At 41.2% G+C, this 20,213-nt stretch overlaps 1 protein-coding gene across 13 annotated transcripts in view; it reads left to right on the forward strand.

Moving 5' to 3' along the window:
- The window catches only part of EXD3 (exonuclease 3'-5' domain containing 3), a 300,789-nt gene that overhangs the window by 79,868 nt on the left and 200,708 nt on the right, over positions 1-20,213 (forward strand). For 6 of the 13 annotated variants that reach the window (XM_084494495.1, XM_084494498.1, XM_084494490.1 and 3 more), the window contains 3 exons: positions 13,097-13,161; positions 17,303-17,473; positions 18,794-18,961. In XM_084494495.1, coding sequence (XP_084350621.1) covers positions 13,097-13,161; positions 17,303-17,473; positions 18,794-18,961 — 404 coding nt within the window. Of the gene's footprint in view, positions 1-1,554; positions 1,797-7,876; positions 7,905-13,096; positions 13,162-13,697; positions 13,785-17,302; positions 17,474-18,793; positions 18,962-20,213 lie in introns of those variants that run through there. The other 7 variants (XM_084494500.1, XM_084494491.1, XM_084494501.1 and 4 more) reach the window with 6 other exon arrangements.

Here is a 20,213-nt window from a genome sequence, read left to right on the forward strand (position 1 = left end):
CCCTTGTATTCTGCTCTGGTGAGGCTGCACCTCGAGTGCTGTGTTCAGCTTTGGGCCCCTCACTACAAGAAGGACATCGAGGCCCTGGAGCGTGTCCAGAGAAGGGCTATGAAGCTGGTGAGCACAAGTCCTGTGAGGAGTGGATGAGGGAACTGGGGGTGTTCGGTCTGGAGAAGAGGAGGCTCAGGGAAGACCTTATTGCTCTCTGCAACTACCTGAAAGGAAGGGGGTTGGCCTCTTCTCACAGGTAACTAGTGATAGGACTAGAGGGAATGGCCTCAAGTTGTGCCAGGGGAGGTTCAGGTTGGAGATTAGGAGACATTTCTTCTCAGAAAGAGCAGTCAGGCATTGGAACGGGCTGCCCTGGGAAGTGGTGCTGTCACCATCCCTGGGGGTGTTTAAGGAAAGGTTGGACCTGGTGCTGAGGGACATGGCTTAGTGGGTGACATTGGTAGTAGGGATTGGACCAGATGATCTTGGAGGGCTTTTCCAACCTTTATGATTCTACAAAACTGCATATTAAGAATGTGAGAAAGAAATCTCTATTCATGATGTGCCATCCTGCTTTTCCTACATGTAGCTTGGCAGTATCTGCCTCTCATAAGCAGAACTTGTCAGTGTTTTTCAGCAGCATTCTGTAGGAGTTTCCAGCATGTTTCCCCATCCCAGGTGAGCTGCAACCTTATGCTCATGTGAGAAGTCTCGGTTGCACCTTTTTCTTGCTTCACTTAATAAGCTGAACTCCTCACAACTGTACAAAATAGAACAAAAAGAGTTTCCATCCCCACACCTATGTGAAACAAGATCTGAAGTGTCTTCTTGATATTTTGTTAAAGCATTTAATAGTACAACTTTATAGAAAGCTAAATAACCTGAATTTAGGCAAAATTCTTTACTTAAGAAGAAATCAAGCATGAAGTAAAACATGGATTAAAAAATTAGTATGTGGTCCCAGCTCAGTGAAATGCTTCCTTAATTGACGTGTATGGAGATGTTTATGTCAGCTCTGTTGCTTGAGAATTTCATCCCCAGAGCTTTTCCTTCATAGATGTTTAGGTTTAAAGCTTTGGCTGAAATACATTGATGCCACTTGATTGGGATGTGTTAAAATACATCGACTTTTTCAGCTGAAGGACTGAAGCTTTGCATTGGGGTACTGGAAGTGGACCAGGTGTTTCTAGCTATGCATTTTAACACAGTCTTAAACGCACAGTCTAAATACTTCCCTAACATTAGCTCTCAGCAAGCAAAAGTGTCTATTTTACCTTCTATTTTTAAAAACAATTTAATTCTTGTTGGAATACTTTTAGAGCAAAGCTTCCTTGAAACTGATTTCTTATCTTCAGTTATCTAAATGGTCTCAGCTATTAACAAAACAACAACAATAAAGTGAGTTTCTGTTTTACTGGAAGGGTTATTTTGACATGCTTCTGAAATGCTGGTGTAAGAACTGAAGTATTCTTCAAGCTCACGTTGGCTTTTTCAGCTATAACATACAGGTTTCTGGTTTTTTTTCCAGCCAAAGTTGAAAACAAATTCTTTGATGGATATTAAACACCTGAATCATCTTTACCAGTTTATCAGTGAGTCATTGAGTTGTGCTGGTTTTCCCAGGAAAAGCCTGGATACAAAAGATTGGAAGCAGGCAGTCTGTGGTACATTGATTCATCATCCCGTGTCCATGGGAAGTGTCTCTGCCAGACTCATTTGTCTTTACCTAAACTTCTTGCAACCATAGAGTTTCATTATGGCAGCATCTTCTTGTGTAATCTCAAAGATGGCCTGATATATTTGAGGTGAGTGTTTTATTATTTTTGAAAGCACGGCTTTTTAGGTGGCTCACTTGTGTTACGTGGCCCCATGAGTCAGTGTGTAATTCACCATTCAGTTCTCTAAGGGCAAAAGGAGAAGGTGAACTGCAGGCTTCAGGTGTTTATTCACTCTCCTGTACCAGAAAAAGAGTGTCTGTCAATAATAATTAAAAACAATTAGGAGTGTCCTCATTAGTGTTAACCTTAGCAACTAATAATTGCTGCCCATTCCTCTTTCTTGGAAGAAAGGATGTTAGTATTTTAAAAAGGAAGCTGGATGGCTTCGAAACATGTATTAGGACTTTTTAGCATTAACTGTTGGGTTTGGTGCTTTGTGTGTGTGTATGTGTGTGTGTGTGTGTGTGTGTGGAAACCTCTTTAGGAGAGACAGTTAAAGGCTTTTATTTTTTTTTCAGTTTAGAACTTGGGGATTTCCAGAGATGTCTGAAGAACAAAAAAATGCTATCTTTTTAGCTTTACTTTTCATCTGATGCTCCTTCTCCAAATTGCAGTTCGATCTTCTAGACCTGCTGAGGCTGCTGTTCTGACAGTCACTGAGTAGCCAAAAAATGAGGACGTGTAATAACACCCCCACACACACATGTTTATCCTGGATAGTATTAGTTTTCTTCATCTTTGCAGGATTTGTAAGCTTAAAAGAAGAAATTGCTGGCTTTCCAGAACGTTGTTTTAAATGTTGTTTTTAAACTCCCAAGTTTCCATTTCCATTAAAGTGTTATTAACTGGGTGTAGGGGTGTTGACTGATATCCTGGTTATAGCAGATCTCTTCTGAGGCTTGATGATCTGTGATAAGAGAGCAGCCAGCACTCAGTGCTGAGATGTGGTCAGTGGCTGATTCCACAGCAGTGAGTTATCAGCACTTCTGGGAGCATGATGACTCGCTCCTTACCGCTCCCTCCACAGTAGTGACACATTTTATGGGAACAAAACCCTTTTCTCTTTATCACTGAAAAAAATGTATGGTGCTGTTGGCTAAAATGAAGAAAAATAGCTTGGGCTGAAGTTTTGGGAGAAAAAATATTTTATGATGAAAATGTATTTTTTCTTTAATAGATTTGAACAGAAGAACACAAGCTATGGACAAGGGTGCGTCAAGCTCAGCAGCTTCAGTAGCCTCTGACCATAACTGGTAGTGAATATGTATAGGGAGAAGGTGGAAAAAATCAGAAGGGGATGAGGGAGTGAGTGCCCTGCTGTCCTCCTCTTTGCTTGTGCCTGACTTCCATCGGTCAGCAGCTTGGAGTCGTTCTATGCCAAGGACTGTTTTGTCATCTTTGTGCTTAACGTTGAGGTCATACCCCATGCAACAGATGAGGAAATCATTAAAAGTGCTGCCAATTACTTGCAAAAGGTTAACAATTGCTATATTTTTAGGCTTTTATTAATTTGAATTTCATTAACTGACTAAAAAGCAAACTGTTAGTGTTATTTTTAGAATTGCGAATTCTGTAAAAATAGGTCCACTTTTCCTTGTAAAACAAAGGCGTATTGAAAGTATCTGATAATGATTTCTGTATGTCTGAAGTGATGACCCATGTGCATGAGCAGGCTGATGGTGTCAGATGCTCTCCTTGGCCACTGTATCAGAGGAAGGAGTGTTTGTGCTCCCTGCATGGGTCATCTTGGCCGCAAGATGGGCTAAGGATGTGCCCAAAGCTTGGCAACTTCTTGGTTAGATTTCATTTTGATTTGTTTCATTTGGCCCCAGATCTGAAGAGCATCTTTTGCTCACATGCCACGGACAATGCCTAGATTTTGATGTTGATCAGGTGTCTGTGTGCTAAGTGGGAGAGAGAATGCAAGTGCCCCTTTGGGCTGCTGTGGGTGGGTTGGTGAGCAGCAGGTCTGGACTGGGGTGGCTGGTAAGCAACTTCCCCTACTCCTTGCTGACAGAAAGTGCTTGTAAAATAAGAGGAAAGTGTTATTGGCTGTTCTGCTCATACAAGCAAGCCTTTTATTTTAACGAGAGTGCATTTTGTTTGATCTGCGTTTCTTGGGGGGGATGATGAATTTTAGCCATTATGAAAACAAAACCCATGGTTATTTGTAAGGACTGCTTTATAAGAAGCATATGTGTGCTTTATTATTCTTTTGCTTGGAGTGTGGGGATTGTTTTCAGTTGGGAGGTTGCATTAGAAGAATGTGAACTTCTGACTCACTGAAAAATAGAGCATGTATTAGCAAAATTGTGAGGTTTCCTATTATGTTTTCATAACTCAAATTTCTCAGAATGGAAGTGATCTCTTTTTGCCTTTAGTGAAAGAATCACTTTTACAGCCATTGAGAAAGAATGGATTTTTCTTCTAGAAAAAGTTGTATTGCGTTTAATATACTTTTACTCTACCCACTATTCTTCATTTCCACTTTTCTTCTCTCCAGAGTAGCAGCTTCTCTTTCTGAGGGTGATCTGCCTGTGGAACTCATTCTTCAGCCATGTTTCTGTTTGATGTCTAAATTTTGACTTTTCCGTGATGACGTAGTCAACAGTAAGGACCGAGGTGTGGCTAAACACTGTGATCCCAAGAAGGGGTGGACTCAGCTAATGGCATCTGAGGAATCCCAGCTTTCCTCTGGAAGAATCGAATGAGAAACATGAAATTGGCTTTGAATGCTTAGTTGATTTGCGATAAGGGTTTGCAAAGATACTAGAGAAAATACAAGTAGAGCTAACCCTGTGATACAGTATTGCATGTTATCACGTTAACAGAAGAGACCAAAACCAGAGCCTACAATTTCTGGAATTGCTGGCCTAAGCTGCTGCTTCTACATGCAAAGTCTGTCTGAAAGTTGGAGAAGAACCTCCAGAAGATAAGCTCCCAGATGCTGAACCCCCCACAAAGTGATATGTTTTCTGTTTAGTGAAACAAATGTCTTATTTTAATTAAATAGAAACTTTAATTAAATAGAAACTTTCCCCTGTGCTTTTGATATGAAGAAAAAACTTCTGGGGGAACCTAACTTTTCAGTCTGGCCTATGAACCAAAGCATAAACTGATTTTGCAGTTCTAGTTGTTGCATGGAGCACAACGTTGTGGTGGTGTGTTTGGTGAAGGCAACGTGAAATGAATTTCACGTTTGGTGAAGGTAATGATTCCAGCCAGGGGCACTTTATCTGCTGTAGCGACACGGCAGGAACTGTCCAGCCAGGGCCCATGCGTGGTGCCTACAGACCGGCTCTTCTCTGGTAAGCAGAAGACAAAGACCATCATATAAGAGGCTGCCAGGGCTGGAAGAAGAGCGTCAGAAACAGTCACAGCTGGTCAACAAGCTCAGGAGTAAGGAACCGTTCTTGTTAAATGCAAATTCTGGCTACTGAAAATGAGCTGATGTTCATAATCAGGAGACTACAAGTGATGAGCTTGCTTGGTTTTGTTCTTTTTTTTTAATCTCCATTTTTTTTCTTCCTGTCTGATGCAGATACTTCCATGGGCTGCAGAAGGTGAATCCAAATGTGTGAATGAAGAACTGGAGGGACATGTAATGAATTCTTTTCCTTTGGTGAACCTAGACTCACAGACCTCCCAAAGGGCTAAATCTTTAATGTTAAAATTATAGGGGAGGTGCGTGCTGTATGGAGCTTTTAAGACTGCAGTAGCTGCGTGTGGTTGCTTCCCTTTTGAGATCTGAAGCCTTCTGTGCGGTGAAGTTCAAAGCTCTGTCGATTAGAAAGCTGTAGCTAAAATTGGAAACTGAGCCAAAGGCTGGAGTGAGCCAGACATACCTTATTCAGACGGACCCTCTCCATGTTGTTGCTTCGTTGCCTTATTGTTTGAATTCAGCTAAACCAACATAGTTGTACCTTTAAAAAGCATATTTGTCTTTTGTGGGAGACGCATTTAAGGAATGGTGGCTGGGCATGCTGAGTGTGTTTTGGAACTCTGGAAATTGTGCTAAAGCGAAGCAATTTATTGCTTCTGAAATGAAATAGTTTTGTGACATTTGATCCTCTTGTAAATTTTGCACTGGAGATTTCAGTGGTGGGATATAATTAACATTTAAATTGGTTGGGCTCTTATGGCAGCATTCCTCTGCCTGTCTGCAGACACTGGTACAGTCGACCTTTCCCTGTAAGCAAATAGCTCTGGGGAGCTTTTATTCTTAGTGGGAATCTACTGACTGCAGCTGGTAGGGATTCAGATGAATCACTGAGTGGTTACCCCTTAGTCATAGTGTGCTTGGAAGTGAACTGCTATCATTCCTGGAAATATCCATTTCTGCTAAGATAGAGACTCTGCCATGAGAAAGTGTTAAAGAGCCTACAACCCCTTTGGTGCAGGTGCATCTGAAATAGGAGTGATTGTAAAACCTCCCTGTCCTCAGGGTAATTCTAATTTACATTTCAAAGTAATGTGCAGGGGAGGAGCAGGATGCATTGGAAGTCCATCCTCAATAAGGGGAATTTGCAGATCTGAACAGGAGATGGTGTGGACATTTACCAGGCAGCTGATGGCGCATTTTCCCTGCTGCCTCCATGACAGAGGCTCATATGTCAGCTAGGAACAGTGAGGTACAGCCAGGACAGCGAGAGGAAGAGAAGAGCTTTAGGAAGTGCTGTTAAAGGAAGACCTTTAGGAAGTGCTGGTATTTGCTGCTGTGAACCTGAGCCCAAATGCTTAGAGCAGCAGGCTTCCTTCCAGGCTCTGCAGAAAGAGAATTTCCCAAACTGGCTCCCAGGAGAGGCTTTTAGCTGTGCGTGGGGTGCCCAGAGTGTGTTGCCTTCAACAGATCCATGCTCTCATTCCAATCCCTTGCAGTGTGTTGGCTGAGCTCTAACTCTGGGGGAAGTACCGTGGGCACTGTTTCCCAAGTGCTTCAGCAGCATCCACAGATACTCACATGCCCAAGATAAGTGCGAGCCCCACAGCCATAGCATACGGTGGTCCCTGACCTCACAGGAGCATCATCAGTGTTGGGGCATGGAGGTGCAGCAGGAAGAGAGAGCAAACATAGCAGCTGCATGGTAGGCACTGCCCTTGTTTTGGCACAAGTCTTGCTAGCATGGTTTCTCAGCTGTTTGGAACTCTGCCTTTCTGGCTGCTAGCTGAGTTGTCTGATTTTTCATTCTTTATGGGGAGAGTTCATACTGGGGAAAAATGTGGTTTTATTACTTCTCCTCACCCACACCTATAACTTAACTTGGTACAGCGTTGTGTCTGTTGAGCAAAATCCTTTGTGATATTATATTCTGAAACAGAACTGAATGAGAATGGTGAAAAAAAGACTTTGGATTTGCAGAAGATGGTGGCTGTCCCAGCTGTGCTCTTGTACCCACATGAATGCAAAGTAAGCAGAGGTTGCATTTCATTGTGGATGAACAAGGAGCTACAGTCCTTGTCACTCTTTGGAAAAATAAGGGCAAATTGTGGCTCTGCCATTAAAAGTCATTTAGAACACATGTTCTCAGTAAGAAATGCAGAATGGATCAGTGCGAAGGGCATGGATTGCTGCCACCCTGCTGCTCAGGATGTTGCATCCACCAAGGTCTGGTCAGCTCTGCGTCAGAATACTAAGTCCTGCTCATGGCTTCTGCAGCTTCTGATGTGTTGACTCCCCTTTGCTGGTCCTGCCTCTGAAACTGAGGAAGGTCGATTGCTGCATTAGCCTGGCTGTCAGGTCATCTTTGAGCTGGATGCACCCAGGCTGAAACATGGCAATTACTGCAAAAGGAGCAGGGAAAAGCAGGAAGCTGCTGAAGCTGAGCAGGGAACGTGCCCTTGGGAGCATGCTTCCTAGGGGCACTGTGGGCACGGTACCTCTTGTTGTGTGAATGTCTCAATGGTTTGGGGAAGATTTCCCCGTTTCATTCATAGGTGTGTTGGAGGCCTCATCTCCTGCTAGTGTTGCTGACACACCATGGAGCCTCTCTTGAAAGGTGGGTCTGGGACATCGTGGCTGGACCAGAGTGTTGCAGTAACATGATCCCAGTTCTTCTGCTTTTTTTTTTTTTTTAAGAAAGTTAAAATATCTATTTTGACAGGTGACCGTAAATTCTAGTTTTATGATATCTTTACCTACTCCACTGGTTGTGTACCGTGTTAAGTATCTCTCCCAACACTCTATGATAAATTCAGGTAAGAACAAATTTATGAAAAAAGCCTCCTACAAAGCAAAAGAAGAATGTCGCTCCCATTTCCCACTGGCTAATACGCAGTGCATATAACATGCTTTTTAAAAATAATACAGCATTTTACCTTCTGTATCTTTATTCTTTATTGTATCTACTTTCTCATAGGTTATCTTTTTTTTTTCTTTTTTTTTTTTTAATCCAACACAGAACACAGAATTTCACAATGTGTATTATATAGTACCTGTATATTCTAAAAATTGTTTTGGTATATTTCAAATATTATTTTAGATAGGCAGGAGAAATTCCATATGGAATCATTTTCTGAAGTTCAAAAATATTTAAACAAGTTTGGAATGTTTATGTTGTGTGCACTCATTAAAAGTGGGTACAATAAAAACACTTAGAATGTGTGAAAATCTAAAATTTCCTATTGAGGAATTTTGTTTTTCAGTTAAGTCAGCTTGTTCTTAGAGATTGAACATGTGTCTGAAGAGAATGTTTCTGTTTGTTTTTTGCATCATCGAAGTGGCGTTTCTGTTCCCTATTAGCCTTCTCTTCTACAAATCCAGCACGCATTTGATATGAGCCACAGACACTTTTCTGGAAAAAAAAATGAGGCAAAGTAGATTTTGATAAGAGATTTTGTTTAATTCTTAATTCATGTAGTATACTATTCATTGGATTTCTGTTTCAATCATGACATTTAAATAACCTGTGACACTGCTGAAACAGGGGGTTGCTGAATATCGCTCTGCTCACTCCTCTCCCTCTGCCAGTTTGTAGATTGCCTGTACATCTATAGATCTTTATTCTTAAGTGCAAACCGACTAGGTGCATTTCTGTTGACATGGAAATGTCTGGAACCGTTGTTTTCTTTTCAGAAAAATATCTCAAATGTTTTTGCAGATTGATGAGACTTTTCACAGAAGATGGTTTTCAGGGATCTATTGCAGGGGCTCACAAAACAATGGATAGTACTAAAAATTAACTGATTGTTTAGAGGGGTATTGTACATTTTGCATATTTTGTTGTATATTTCATTAAACATTTATTAAAATCCTGTTAATTTTCAAGGCAAAGGTGTAAGCTGTCTGCCTAGAGAAGGTTTAAGCATTTGCATATTAGTCTTGACCTTCCTTGTACTTCCTATCCAGGAATTTCAGCTGCAATTGACTACCTAGTATGTTCCTGCATTTCAATCACATAACCCCCTTTTCCTTTATTTATTTGTTTGTTTGTTTGTTTGTTTTTCCTTTTTTGCTTTTACTTTTTACATTCTGTATCTCTTAATTCATTGACTGTAATTCTTCCAGGTCTCATGCCGTGGGGTGTTCAATGGCTTTTGACACAAAGCAAAAGTGTTAAGAGATTTTTCACTGGTAAATTCTTCCTCTGGGGTTTGATGTCTCACTTTCCCTATGTGAGACACACAAGTAGCCTCAGTCAGAAAGTGGATTTGTCTTGCCAGGGCATTTCAGCAGAACTGGTGAATAATACAGCAGAATTTTGCAAGGATGCAATAGCAAAACCACTGCTTTACCTCACCAGCCTGCAGGCACATTTTTTGTTGTGATCACAGCAGGTTTTGAGTGATCTATGTACAAAGGAAAAAGAGAGAATGAACAGAAAGCAGTTTATGGCTTTCCTCAAAGACACTTTTCTAACTCAAAAATATAAGCCTTGTGGTTTATATGGTTTTGAAATGTAACCACAGATATTGAGAACTGGAAAAGATCTGATTTACCATCTCCTTCAATTTTGGTACCAGATTCAGGGCAGAGGAAATGTATTTTTGTAATGAAAAATATTAAAAGGAAATATGTTAATATCTTTAAAATAAATAAATAAAATTCATGAACATATTTAGAGAAACTATCATATGAAAAAAAATCTACATCATTTGTGCCTTGATGGAGTATGTGTAGATGTGTCTCTGCAACCTCCACCAAAGTGTTGTAATCTTGTTTTGGTGAAGCTCTACTAGATGTTTAATGGTTCCAACTCCCTTTCTTTGGAGCAGCAAAAGATCAATGTCAGACTAAGGGCTTCGTCTTCAAGCTTGATCTCGGAACTGAATGGGGTTAACTTTTCTTCAAAAAGAAAGATTCTTGATGTTTTTGATATGTAGAAGGTATTTTTCTGGCCTCCAGGACCTATCCTTGCTTTTGCAAACACTGTTCTGTTATCATGTTAATATGCCTATCAATCTTTATCTTAGTAATTGCTGTTTCTTGCTCCTACAGCTGTGGCTGGAGGTTGGTCCAATCATTTTCTTGTTCTTGTCCCCTGATTTGATCCCAGATGCATTTGTGGTTCAGTTATGACCATTTGGTTTTCAGATACTTTACTTTGTTCTTTCTTCCCTTCTATTTCTTTCTCGCTCCCTTTTGCATTGAGCAAGCTCTCCCCATTTGCTCTGGAAAGCTTATGAAACTCTTCATAAGGCCCTTGTCCCTCATCCTTGGATATCCTGGCATTAGTTTCCTGCTGTTTCTTCAGTCCTTTCTCAGATGTGGGTGAGCAGGATCTTGTCTGGTATTCCGATGGGAGCTTAACAGTACTGTTACTGCCAAAGACAGTTCTCACTCTTTCTGGGTGCCTGGAGAGCTGGGTGCCTGGAGAGCTGGGTGCCTGGAGAGCTGGGTGCCTGGAGAGCTAAGGGGGGAGTCCAGTCCCCAGAGAGATCCTGCTGGAGCATGAAAAGAGGAATTTTTCTTCATTTTTTTCAGCAGACAAAATGATGCAGACCTTCCCATCTACATCTTCTTTCCTAGCTTGAGGTTGCAAGGTAGAACAGCTCAATGTCCAGTGTGAACTATAGCGGCTTTCCCCTCTGGTGGGGCTGGCAAAAGAAGAGTGGTGCTTTGTGCTCTCATTTGTTTGGCTCTAGCAGTGTCTGCTTGCCAGTTGTTTGTTACATAGAGCCTCTGACCATGTTTCATCCCCAGGTACTTCCAAGGTTTTGCCTGGTAAGGGAAGAGACCAAACCATTTGGACATCAGCATGCTGCAGTACTGTTTCGGTACTTTCTTTCCTTGTTTAATCCCCGCTCTGGAGAATCACCTGGGAGATGCCTCCCCATTATCCACAAGGAAGCGCAGGAGCGAGCACTTCACGTGTGGCCGAGCAGCCAGAGGAGCAGCTGCAGGCGAGAGGGGCTCTGCTCCCCAGCCCTGGCTGCCCCAGCACCGTAGGGAAGTCACCCTGCTGGGGGTACTTCTACTCCCAGGGCACAGGAGGGATGGGCAACGCCGTTTCCCATTCACCTGTGCCTGCACAGGAGCATGCTGGCAAGATACTGAAGTGTTTAAAAGTGACTGGAGGGATGGTTTTCATGCGAGTGTGTATTGAAATAAGGGCGAGGTTGGATTTCAGCAACAGGGAGGTAAGGTAGGAAAAAATCACGTAAGAGCAGGGCTTGTTTTGTTGATTGAGGTTTAGAAAGCATTTTAACCAGTTGAATTATTGGCTGTATCTGAAGTGAAACACTGCTTTCCTAACTGCTCTCATTTCCTGTATCATTCCAGCTTGTTCGCTGCATTAATTGGAGTTCAGATTTACAGTGTATTTGGTTACACACTGGGCTGCATTCTTTTTTTTTCCCTGTGTGTATAAATTTCTTTGGGAGTTGGGCCAAGTGGAGAGCGTATATATGCACACACACACACACGGGCTGAATTTCACTGTTAGTTGCTAATTTTGTGGGGAAAAGGGATCTGGATTTTTTTCTGTTTTCTTGTAAAAAGAGACTTTCCTTTTTCCAAAGAAGAGGCAGTAGCTGAGAACAGCCAGTGTTCAGAGAGTTCAAGATTTCAGAGCAGCAAGAGATGAGAGAAAATAGTATCTTATGAATTGTAAATGTGGCATTTTCAATTTGGCTGGTGTTTCCCAGAGGTTAGTGGATAATAAAAATGTTATCATTCTCCTGGCTCAACCAATAATCAGTTTGCTACTTAAAATATTTTTTAAATACTGTGCTTCAGAGTTGAGTTGGATGAGGGAGAGCTTTTCACAGTTGAAGTAGCTTTTTGTGACCTGAAATATGAAGTGAGACGGGATACTAAATGAGAAACCTAGCATTTTGAAACAAGTTATTTAGGAACTGTAGAAGGCAGAAGGTGATTTAAAGGATGTTTCCTTTTCAGTTGAACATTTTTCTTTTGGCTTTGTGAAAACATAAGTAGAGGTGCACTATATGTGTGAGGAGTGTTTTTTGAGAACTTGTAGATTTTCAGATTCACTCTTCATGTTTAAACTGTTGATACCAGTAGAAGATTTCCATTCAGAATATTGTGAGTCAAAGTTTTTAAGTAAATGACCATGAATTAAATAGAACCAGGTATTAAAATGTTACTGCTTTTAAAATTAAATATTCCTAAGTATTTAATTCAGAAATAATGATATGATGAATAATAGTAGGTAGAAAATAACAACCAATGCCAGTTTTCGTATACCTAGGTAAAAAGAAAAAGAGAGTAATTCCAAACAACCTTCTTCTGAAACATTTGACCACCCTTTATTTTTTATGCTTGACACTAATCCCAGCAATGTTTCACCTTTCCTCCTTCCTCAAGCACCACCTCAGCTGCATGCTGTCAAAGCACAGCCTGCTCCCAGGCTGACATGGGCGAGTTTGACTCCTGCTCGCCAGGGCTGGACAAGCAGAGCTTAGCTCCCCCAAAAAGTCACCCACTGCCTCTACCATCCACAGGGTGCAATGAGATTTGCATGTTAGAGCCATTTCGTTAAAAGTTTGTGTGTATTGATAATTCCTTTACAGGCTGCGAAAGGCTTACTCTTCTGGGATTGTTTTGTTTTAATATTAAGAAGAGAGAGCTGACGAGGACACCACTGTGGCTGTATTTGATGCATAGCAGCAGCATGATTTAGTTGTAAATGCACTGATACAGCTTTTCAGTATTTGAGCCAGTATGGGTGTTTAGTTAAAGCCGTGCATGGATGGTGTCTGTTATTTTGTTAGGATCTCAGAGTGAGGGGTTTTAGCACTTTAATCCTGACTGACAGTTGGAAGGTTGGTAGTTTCAAACACAGTGGCACAGAGTAGCTGATTTCTCTTCAGTCAAACAATGCACCAGTGTGTCTAGGCTGCCTGTACAGAGCCAATAAATCTGTTTTGTTTTGTTTTTCTCCCCCTTTTCTCTCTCTCCTTCTCTCTCTTTCTTCCCCCTCCTCCAGGCCAGGACCCACTCCTACTGCTGAAAACAATCCAGCTTCTCTGGACAAAGAAAGAGATGAAGAAGGTAAGGCTGTGTAGCCTCCCCTCCTCGCTGTGGTTAATAACTGCATGCAGAGCATGTCCAGACGCAGAATGCTTAGGTCAGACCAGCAATTCTTCATGATTGCTTTCAGTTCCAGCACACAGGGAAAGAGCCTGTGCATTTGCAGCAAGAAGTGAAAAGGTAGCTCTGTGTGATGTGAAGCAGTGAAGGGATTCCTATAAAAGAGATGAAGTTTACACGGCTGAGTTACAGGCGAAAAAAAATCAAAGTTGCTTTTGTTTACTTTAGAACATGTTTTTATCCATTAAAGTGAGTGTCTTGAGGAAGAAGGAAGAATATTTCTAGTAGCTGAAAAAATAAGGGTTGAAATCAATAGAAAAAGTGCATAAAAGTGCATTTTGCCAAGTGGAATGATATCAAAACCTTTGTGCTCAAGATTTTTTTTTACCCTTTTTTTGGTTTGGTTTGGTTTTGCCTTTTAGAGTGGTGAATGCAATTTATATTACCTCTCTAAAATTAGTGATATATTTTTATACAGCACCATATGGGCTCTACGTGGAGATTTCTCAGAGGGAGTAAAATAGACTTCATCTAAATTTGGGTGCTTGCAAACTAACAAAAACACTAGATGTATCCGCTTGGTGGTGAGTTTCCCATGTTTAACTCTGTGCTGTTCAGGCATGTTCATAGAAGAAATGTTCATTTCTAAAAGACCCCAGAGCCAGCAGCTCACCATGTAGCTGTGGAATGTTCCCTATGTGAAACGGCTGCCATGGCTATGTTGATGTACGTGCTCCATCCTAGGTATCTGAAGCGTTTGGTCATTGTCCTTGTCTGGTGCACTGAGACTTTCCATTACTGATTACAGTCTGTGGTTCCCAGCCTGAATAATTAAACAACTGGAAACCCAGTGTGAGAGGTGCCTTTCCAAAGCCCGTCACTGACATAAACTTGAGCTCAGCAACTTGGAAGCTTTGAGCTTTCTATCAAGTTTTGTTAGAGTTAGAGGAAAAAAATAGTATTAGTTAGGTCTTGAGGGAAGTTAATCCCGCAGAACAACAGTAGGAAATAATCATCAAAATCTCTATGCTGTATACCCTGGGATGTGTGTGGATTGTGAAGAAAAATATTCTGAAAAAGACAAAGCATCCCATCGATGTGTCCTTGGGCAGAGAGCACCGCAGCTTTTCTGCTGAGGGTGGAAAAGCTTGAGGATCCCCATGAGTCATGCTGGCAGCTCCGCTCATTGAGTTTGCTTGCTTCTGGACTGATCACCCCAGTAATGGTTTTGCAGAGCATGCGTGCTGAGGCTTCACAGCAGGGCAGGCCCTGTCCTCTTAGTGCCCGTCCTTCAGCCTGTGCTGCCTGCCTGCAGGTGTGGGCAGCACCACGGCTCGGAGCCCAGGGGATGTGTTTCTGAAGCAGGAGGAAAGTAATTTTGGAGAGATAAGGAAGCGGCACAGTGAGATCAGGCGGTGGCACAGCAGCAGCTGGTTCTAAGGTGGGGAGCCCAGGACAAATGTCCCCAGTAGTTTCTGACATGTACCTGTCACACTAGCACTAAGATGCCCTGATCTTCAGGTGTGCACCCACAGCAATGCACTTTTTTCAGGAGTACCTGCTGCGCTGCCCTCTGCGTGTAACTCAGTGCCTTGTGCTGCTCTTGTCCTAAGCACATCAGTATCTGACATTCCAGTTAAAATAAATGAGGGAAGTTGACTTAAATAGAGCATCGCCTGCTTCATTGACATTTAAATGGCAGAGAGCTGCTTTGCCTTTTGCTGTGTGGGAGTGTAAGTCAATACTGTCTATTAACTCATGTGAATCAGTCATCTCCATTAGATGATGCCTGTCAGTCTCAAATCAGTGCACATCATCAGAAACAAGGTACCTGTCCCTGATGTGACCTCAGTCCTGGAACATGGTTATAGGAAGTAATCATTTTCTACATAAGAATGATAGTTTTGCAATAATAGATGCATCAGCACACTGCCCTGAGCTGTGAAATAAGGGATCAAAACAGAATGAAGGAGTGTGTAGTTTGAACATCAGCAAAATTTTCCTATTCCCATGATCTGTCAGGCTGTAGAAATCCCCCAAGGAATATTCCCTGCCATGGGAATCAATTGAAATGGAAATGGCAATTACATGTTTAAGAGGAATCCTTTTCTGGCAGAGACAGGAGCCAGGCAGCACAGCACTCTTTCCTATCTGATTTAGGTGTCTCATGTGTTTTTATTTTTATTTTTTTCATTGGTTGGTTATTTCCCCTCAAACAACACATATCATAATTGAAGTCTTCAGATTGTTAGGAAGTTTTGGAGAAGGCTTTGCCCCTGTTTAAAAGTGGAGCAGATAGGAATTCAGGACTAAGCCTAGATGTGTTGTCAATACTCTTGCCAGTTGTGTAAGTGTTTGGAGATGCTCTGCGTGTGAAAGCAGACTTGGGCTTTTGCAGGACGTGGTGTCTGCTGGCAACCATCCTGCCAAAGCCCAGGCTCTGGTTCCAGCTGAAGGAGGAGCTGAGTGGTGTGGTGAAAGCTCTTGTTCAGTCTAAATGTGCTGAAGTGGGGCTTTGGGGAAAAAAAAGAAAAAAAGAGAGGCCATTTATAAACAGTGCAATTCAGTTGGCCAGTTGCTTTGTTTTCCTTTGGCTGCTGTGTTGGATATTTGTGGTTGGATAAGATCTTGCCTTCTCCTTCTGCAGAATCTTGCAGTAAAGTTGGAGCCCTATGTTTAACATTGCAAATTCTTACCACAGTGAAACGTACTTACAGGGAGAAAACTGTTATCTAAAGTCACATCTTTGTTAGTCATCAGCTTTTTCTTACTGCATTTGATAATCTAGTGAGAAGGAAACCATTTCTGTCATAACTGATAGGTTTTGTGGTTTTTCCCAACATGAAAGACATTATGGAAAATAACTGTCTTCCAGTAAATATTGTTGATGAATAAAAAAAGAACAAATTCATTGGCAAATTTTCTGTAGATTTTCTTTTGTTTTTTTCATGCCATTCTTCAAACTTTATGTTGTTTCCATTGGAAGCCATGACTGAAGCCATCATATACAGTAAATTACAAGTGCTGGCTGCAGGCAGGAATGAGCATCTTTTGGATTTTGCTTTTTAGCCAGAAAAGAAAGAGAGCAGCTGCTCTTAGTGATTTCTTGTTTTCTGTCTCTGCTTTTGCCTTGCTCCATGCCAGTACATGTACCATGCAGTGAAAGGTCCTGTGTGGGTACTGAAGGATGCCACTTCTTCACCCTGCCAACCCTCCGAGCACCTTGGAAACTACTTCTAATGTAAACATTATAAAGATATTGCTCAGTACTGCTAATTTATCACTTCTACCAGATGGGTAGTAAGTAGCCTATTAACATTCACAAAGTGAGTGTACAATTCCTGCACATTTCTAAACACATCACCCTGGGATTCCTTAGATTTATGGCGTGGTTCTTTCCCAAGTTCCAAGCCCCTTCCTATAGCCTTTAGTTCTGCTGAGGTGTGCAGTGCCTGCCGTGTGGAGGCAGCAGGCAGCCTACAGCAAATACCTTGCTCAGATTGGTTTCGAGCAAAGAATGGATTTACATTTATAGTATTGCAATATGACAGATTGTGAACTTGGATCTTCCTTTCTTTTTATTCCTGTATGTAAAACCCAAACTATTTCAGTACTCCCAAATATTGAGGAGCCATTGTGGCTGAAGTGGATATAAGGTCAAATATGAACATTTGTGGTACAGGAGGAGGGGCTTATCTGAGTTATTACTTGCGTGTCTCTTAGAAGATGAGTAGGTTTTTGAGCCCAGTTATCTACCTTCAGTATCACTATTTTCTTAATAACACCCTTTTTCCAGCTCACTTCTTTTCTGCCCCTCCCCCAAATCCCAAGCCCCTTTGTCTGTTTCACGGAACAACTTCTCTGTCTTTATGGGATAATTAGTGTGGACAATTGCTGCTTTTCCCATTGGGTTTGAGGTGCAGTGAGCCATGAAGGAATCTGTAATGACATGAAAAGTCACTGGAGGCGTGGATGGTGGCTGAATAGCAACAGTTACCTCTCTGAATAGATTAAATTAAAAAAAATAAAGCTTTGTGTACAGCCGGGGGAAGGGAGGATTCACTAATCTTTTTGTACATGACAATGTGGTTTTGTATCTCAGCAGCTCAAGGAAGAAATCGGGCGGGGCTTTGCAGGACTGGAAGACCCATTGGCAGGACTCCTGGACATACTGGAGAGCAGCACCGATTGGAAGGGGAAAGGGCATTCCCTTGGGTATTACATCACCAGTGAGTTGCAGCTTTGGATGAAAGAGCATCCTGCTGTTCAACAGGTTAGAAAATGAGAGCAAGAGAGCCTGGGGAAAGGAGAGGGCAATTGATTTTGATATCCCTCAAGTGTTCCCAATTTCACTTCATTCTGTAGTCTAGTGTCTTCTCTGCAGCCTCACAGAAAGGCAGTGTGACAAGGTGTGAAATTCTTACTGAGATGTTGCGATCTAGTGATGCTGGCCTGAAAATGAAATAACATTAGAAACTATGATGTGAGACCTCTGTTTCCCCTTCCAAGCTGGGATTTCCATCTTTCCAGATCAAACCACTTTGATCAAGCATCAGTCTTACAGCCTTTGCTTTACTGGAGGCTTTCCCACTGGAACTCACATCGCTGCTGTCAGGATAAACCCAACTGCAGTAATCTGCTCTGCATATTCTTCCAGTTCTGCAAATAGAAGCCAGTTACCGTATGATTGCTTAACTCTTACCATCTGGTGGGGAGCTTTTATCATTGGGAATGCAGAAAATGGTAACAGTACGACTTTTCAGCGGCTGAATGATTCGCTTTGTAATTTTGGGTCATCAGATTTTACATCCTAATGTTTGCCATTCCTTATGGCTTCGTGTATTCTGACCTACCAGGATTTTCCTTTTTTATATGGTTTTACCTCTGAACTGCTTACACTTTTACTTTAACAATTTTACTTTACATACTTTTATATGTGTTGTTTCATTTCCCATTCTTCCAAGTGGTTCTTTTAAGACTTTGAGCTGTATTTAGATCCTCAAAGAGCATTACCATTACAGTATCTGCAAAGTGCAGTGAAATGCTACTGACACTGAAATTCCTGTGTCATAAGAAGATGGTCATATAAGAACACAAGGATTAATACTTGTGTCTGTGTATCTTGCTACAATGCTTTTGCTTTTCCTGTTGTTCCTGCACCCAGGAGCAAGCCTGGGAATGAAAGCTGAATTCTTAGCCTTGATAGGTGAGATGTCCCTTGAGGGGAGTTGCTGGATTCAAAGAATTTCTTCTGGGAACTAGAGGGGAGAATTTCTAAATAGCTGTGTTAGTAAAAGAGGGCATTTTTCCAGTTTCGTATTTTACTTTTGCACAAGGCCATATGCCTTTTCCAGAATTATCCTGCAAACATTTAATGTTTTTAAATTGGATGCTGTGAAAAAAATGTGTATCATATTGTTCTGATTTCTGCTTGCAGACTCCATGGGGAAATTGGAGAATCCCTTCCCAAGAAATTGGCTTCTTCCACTGTTTAAACAAGCTGCATTTTCAACTGCCATTGAATTGTAGCCATCTTTACTAAATCTGTGTTTGATTTCTTTTTTTCTTTTTTTCTTTTTTTTTTTTTAAATAGTCTGGCATGAAGCTGAAGAAGCTGCAGACCCGCGTACTCAGAATACTAGCCCAGTGCCCAGCTAATCTTCTTGACCCTCTGATTAGCATTTACCAGCTCCATACAGCAGACCGGAACTATTTGCTTGGACATGTCAGTCATCTTTATCACAGGGGCGATTACAAAGAGGTGGGTCATGTCTTTCAAATAAATTTACCTTCCCGGCTCTCTAGTTCTCTGTTAAGGTCTGTGTCCTTTTTTGGATGCATTTCAATGTGAATTCCATTTCATCACAGCAGCTGCACACTGTGAATGGTACTGCTTAGCATGGTCTTCTTATGTACAAGAGTAGACTGTGTTCAACCTAATTTTTTCAAATCACTGAATACAGAATACTAGTGAGTCCTTCCTCTAACCCTTTTTTGACCTTTGAAAGTAATAGGTTAATAGGGTTTAATTTGGAGAATCTAAGAGGATAGATGTATTCGGTTTTTTCTTCCTTGTCATTGGCAAGAAAAGAAGGGATTTTAGTAGTTGGTCATAGACCTGCTGTGCTATCTCCAGTCTGCCTGCAGCGAGAAGGGGTTAGAAAATTTCTACTCCCACATATAAGCAAAAGGTTCTCAGCTTGAGGAATCTTATGTGTATGTGTTATTACTCATGTATTTGAGTTTGAGTGACTGACACTGGCAGAAGTTCGCTAAAATCAGGATTTGGTATATTCACCCTGTAGTTTAGGTTTCTTATAGCATCTCTGGTATCACCATTTGCTGATATCCTTGAGAGTGTTTTCAGGAACAAAATACAATACTGTTAATTAAAAAAAAAAAAAAAAGAAGAAGAAGAAGAAGTTTATTCGTTTTCTCAAAGGGAAATAGTTTGCTTTGACAGTGTAAAGCAGCCTGACCTTGCTTAGCAAAAGAAAAACATCAAATAGCATTTTTATAAGTCCTATTCTTCACTAAAGCTCAATTACAAAGTAAGGTCGTAGAATTCCATTATTTCTGATTTTTTGAAAATAGAAAATAAGCTATTTAATGTGTGATTAGAAGTTCATAGTTAGCTACTTGAAGTATACTTTCTTGCTCAGTAAGTCGTGAGTGTTTGAAAATCCTAACAAAAGTATATTATTTGACTATATTTAAGTGTGATTTTTAAATCCATGTCTTCAAAGATATTTATTATTGTCTTTTAGAAATGCAGTTCTTTCTAGATCTGGTTTTGGAAAGCTCCAAATTTTTGGTGGAATTTGTTTTTCAGTTCTTTCGTCCACAGAAAAGCTGATTTGCTAATCATTCCAAGTGTGAAGAACAGGAAAGCTCAATTTGTGATTACCCTCAGCCATGACTTTCTTCTAGCGTTGTTTTGTTGCCAGAAGGATGAACAGGATTATCTTCAAGAATAACAAGAAATCTTTTATTCCCCTTGGGGACTGATCATA

The sequence above is a fragment of the Aythya ferina genome, assembly GCF_964211825.1.
Source record: "Aythya ferina genome assembly, chromosome: 20".
In the NCBI taxonomy this organism is placed as follows: Eukaryota; Metazoa; Chordata; class Aves; order Anseriformes; family Anatidae; genus Aythya; species Aythya ferina.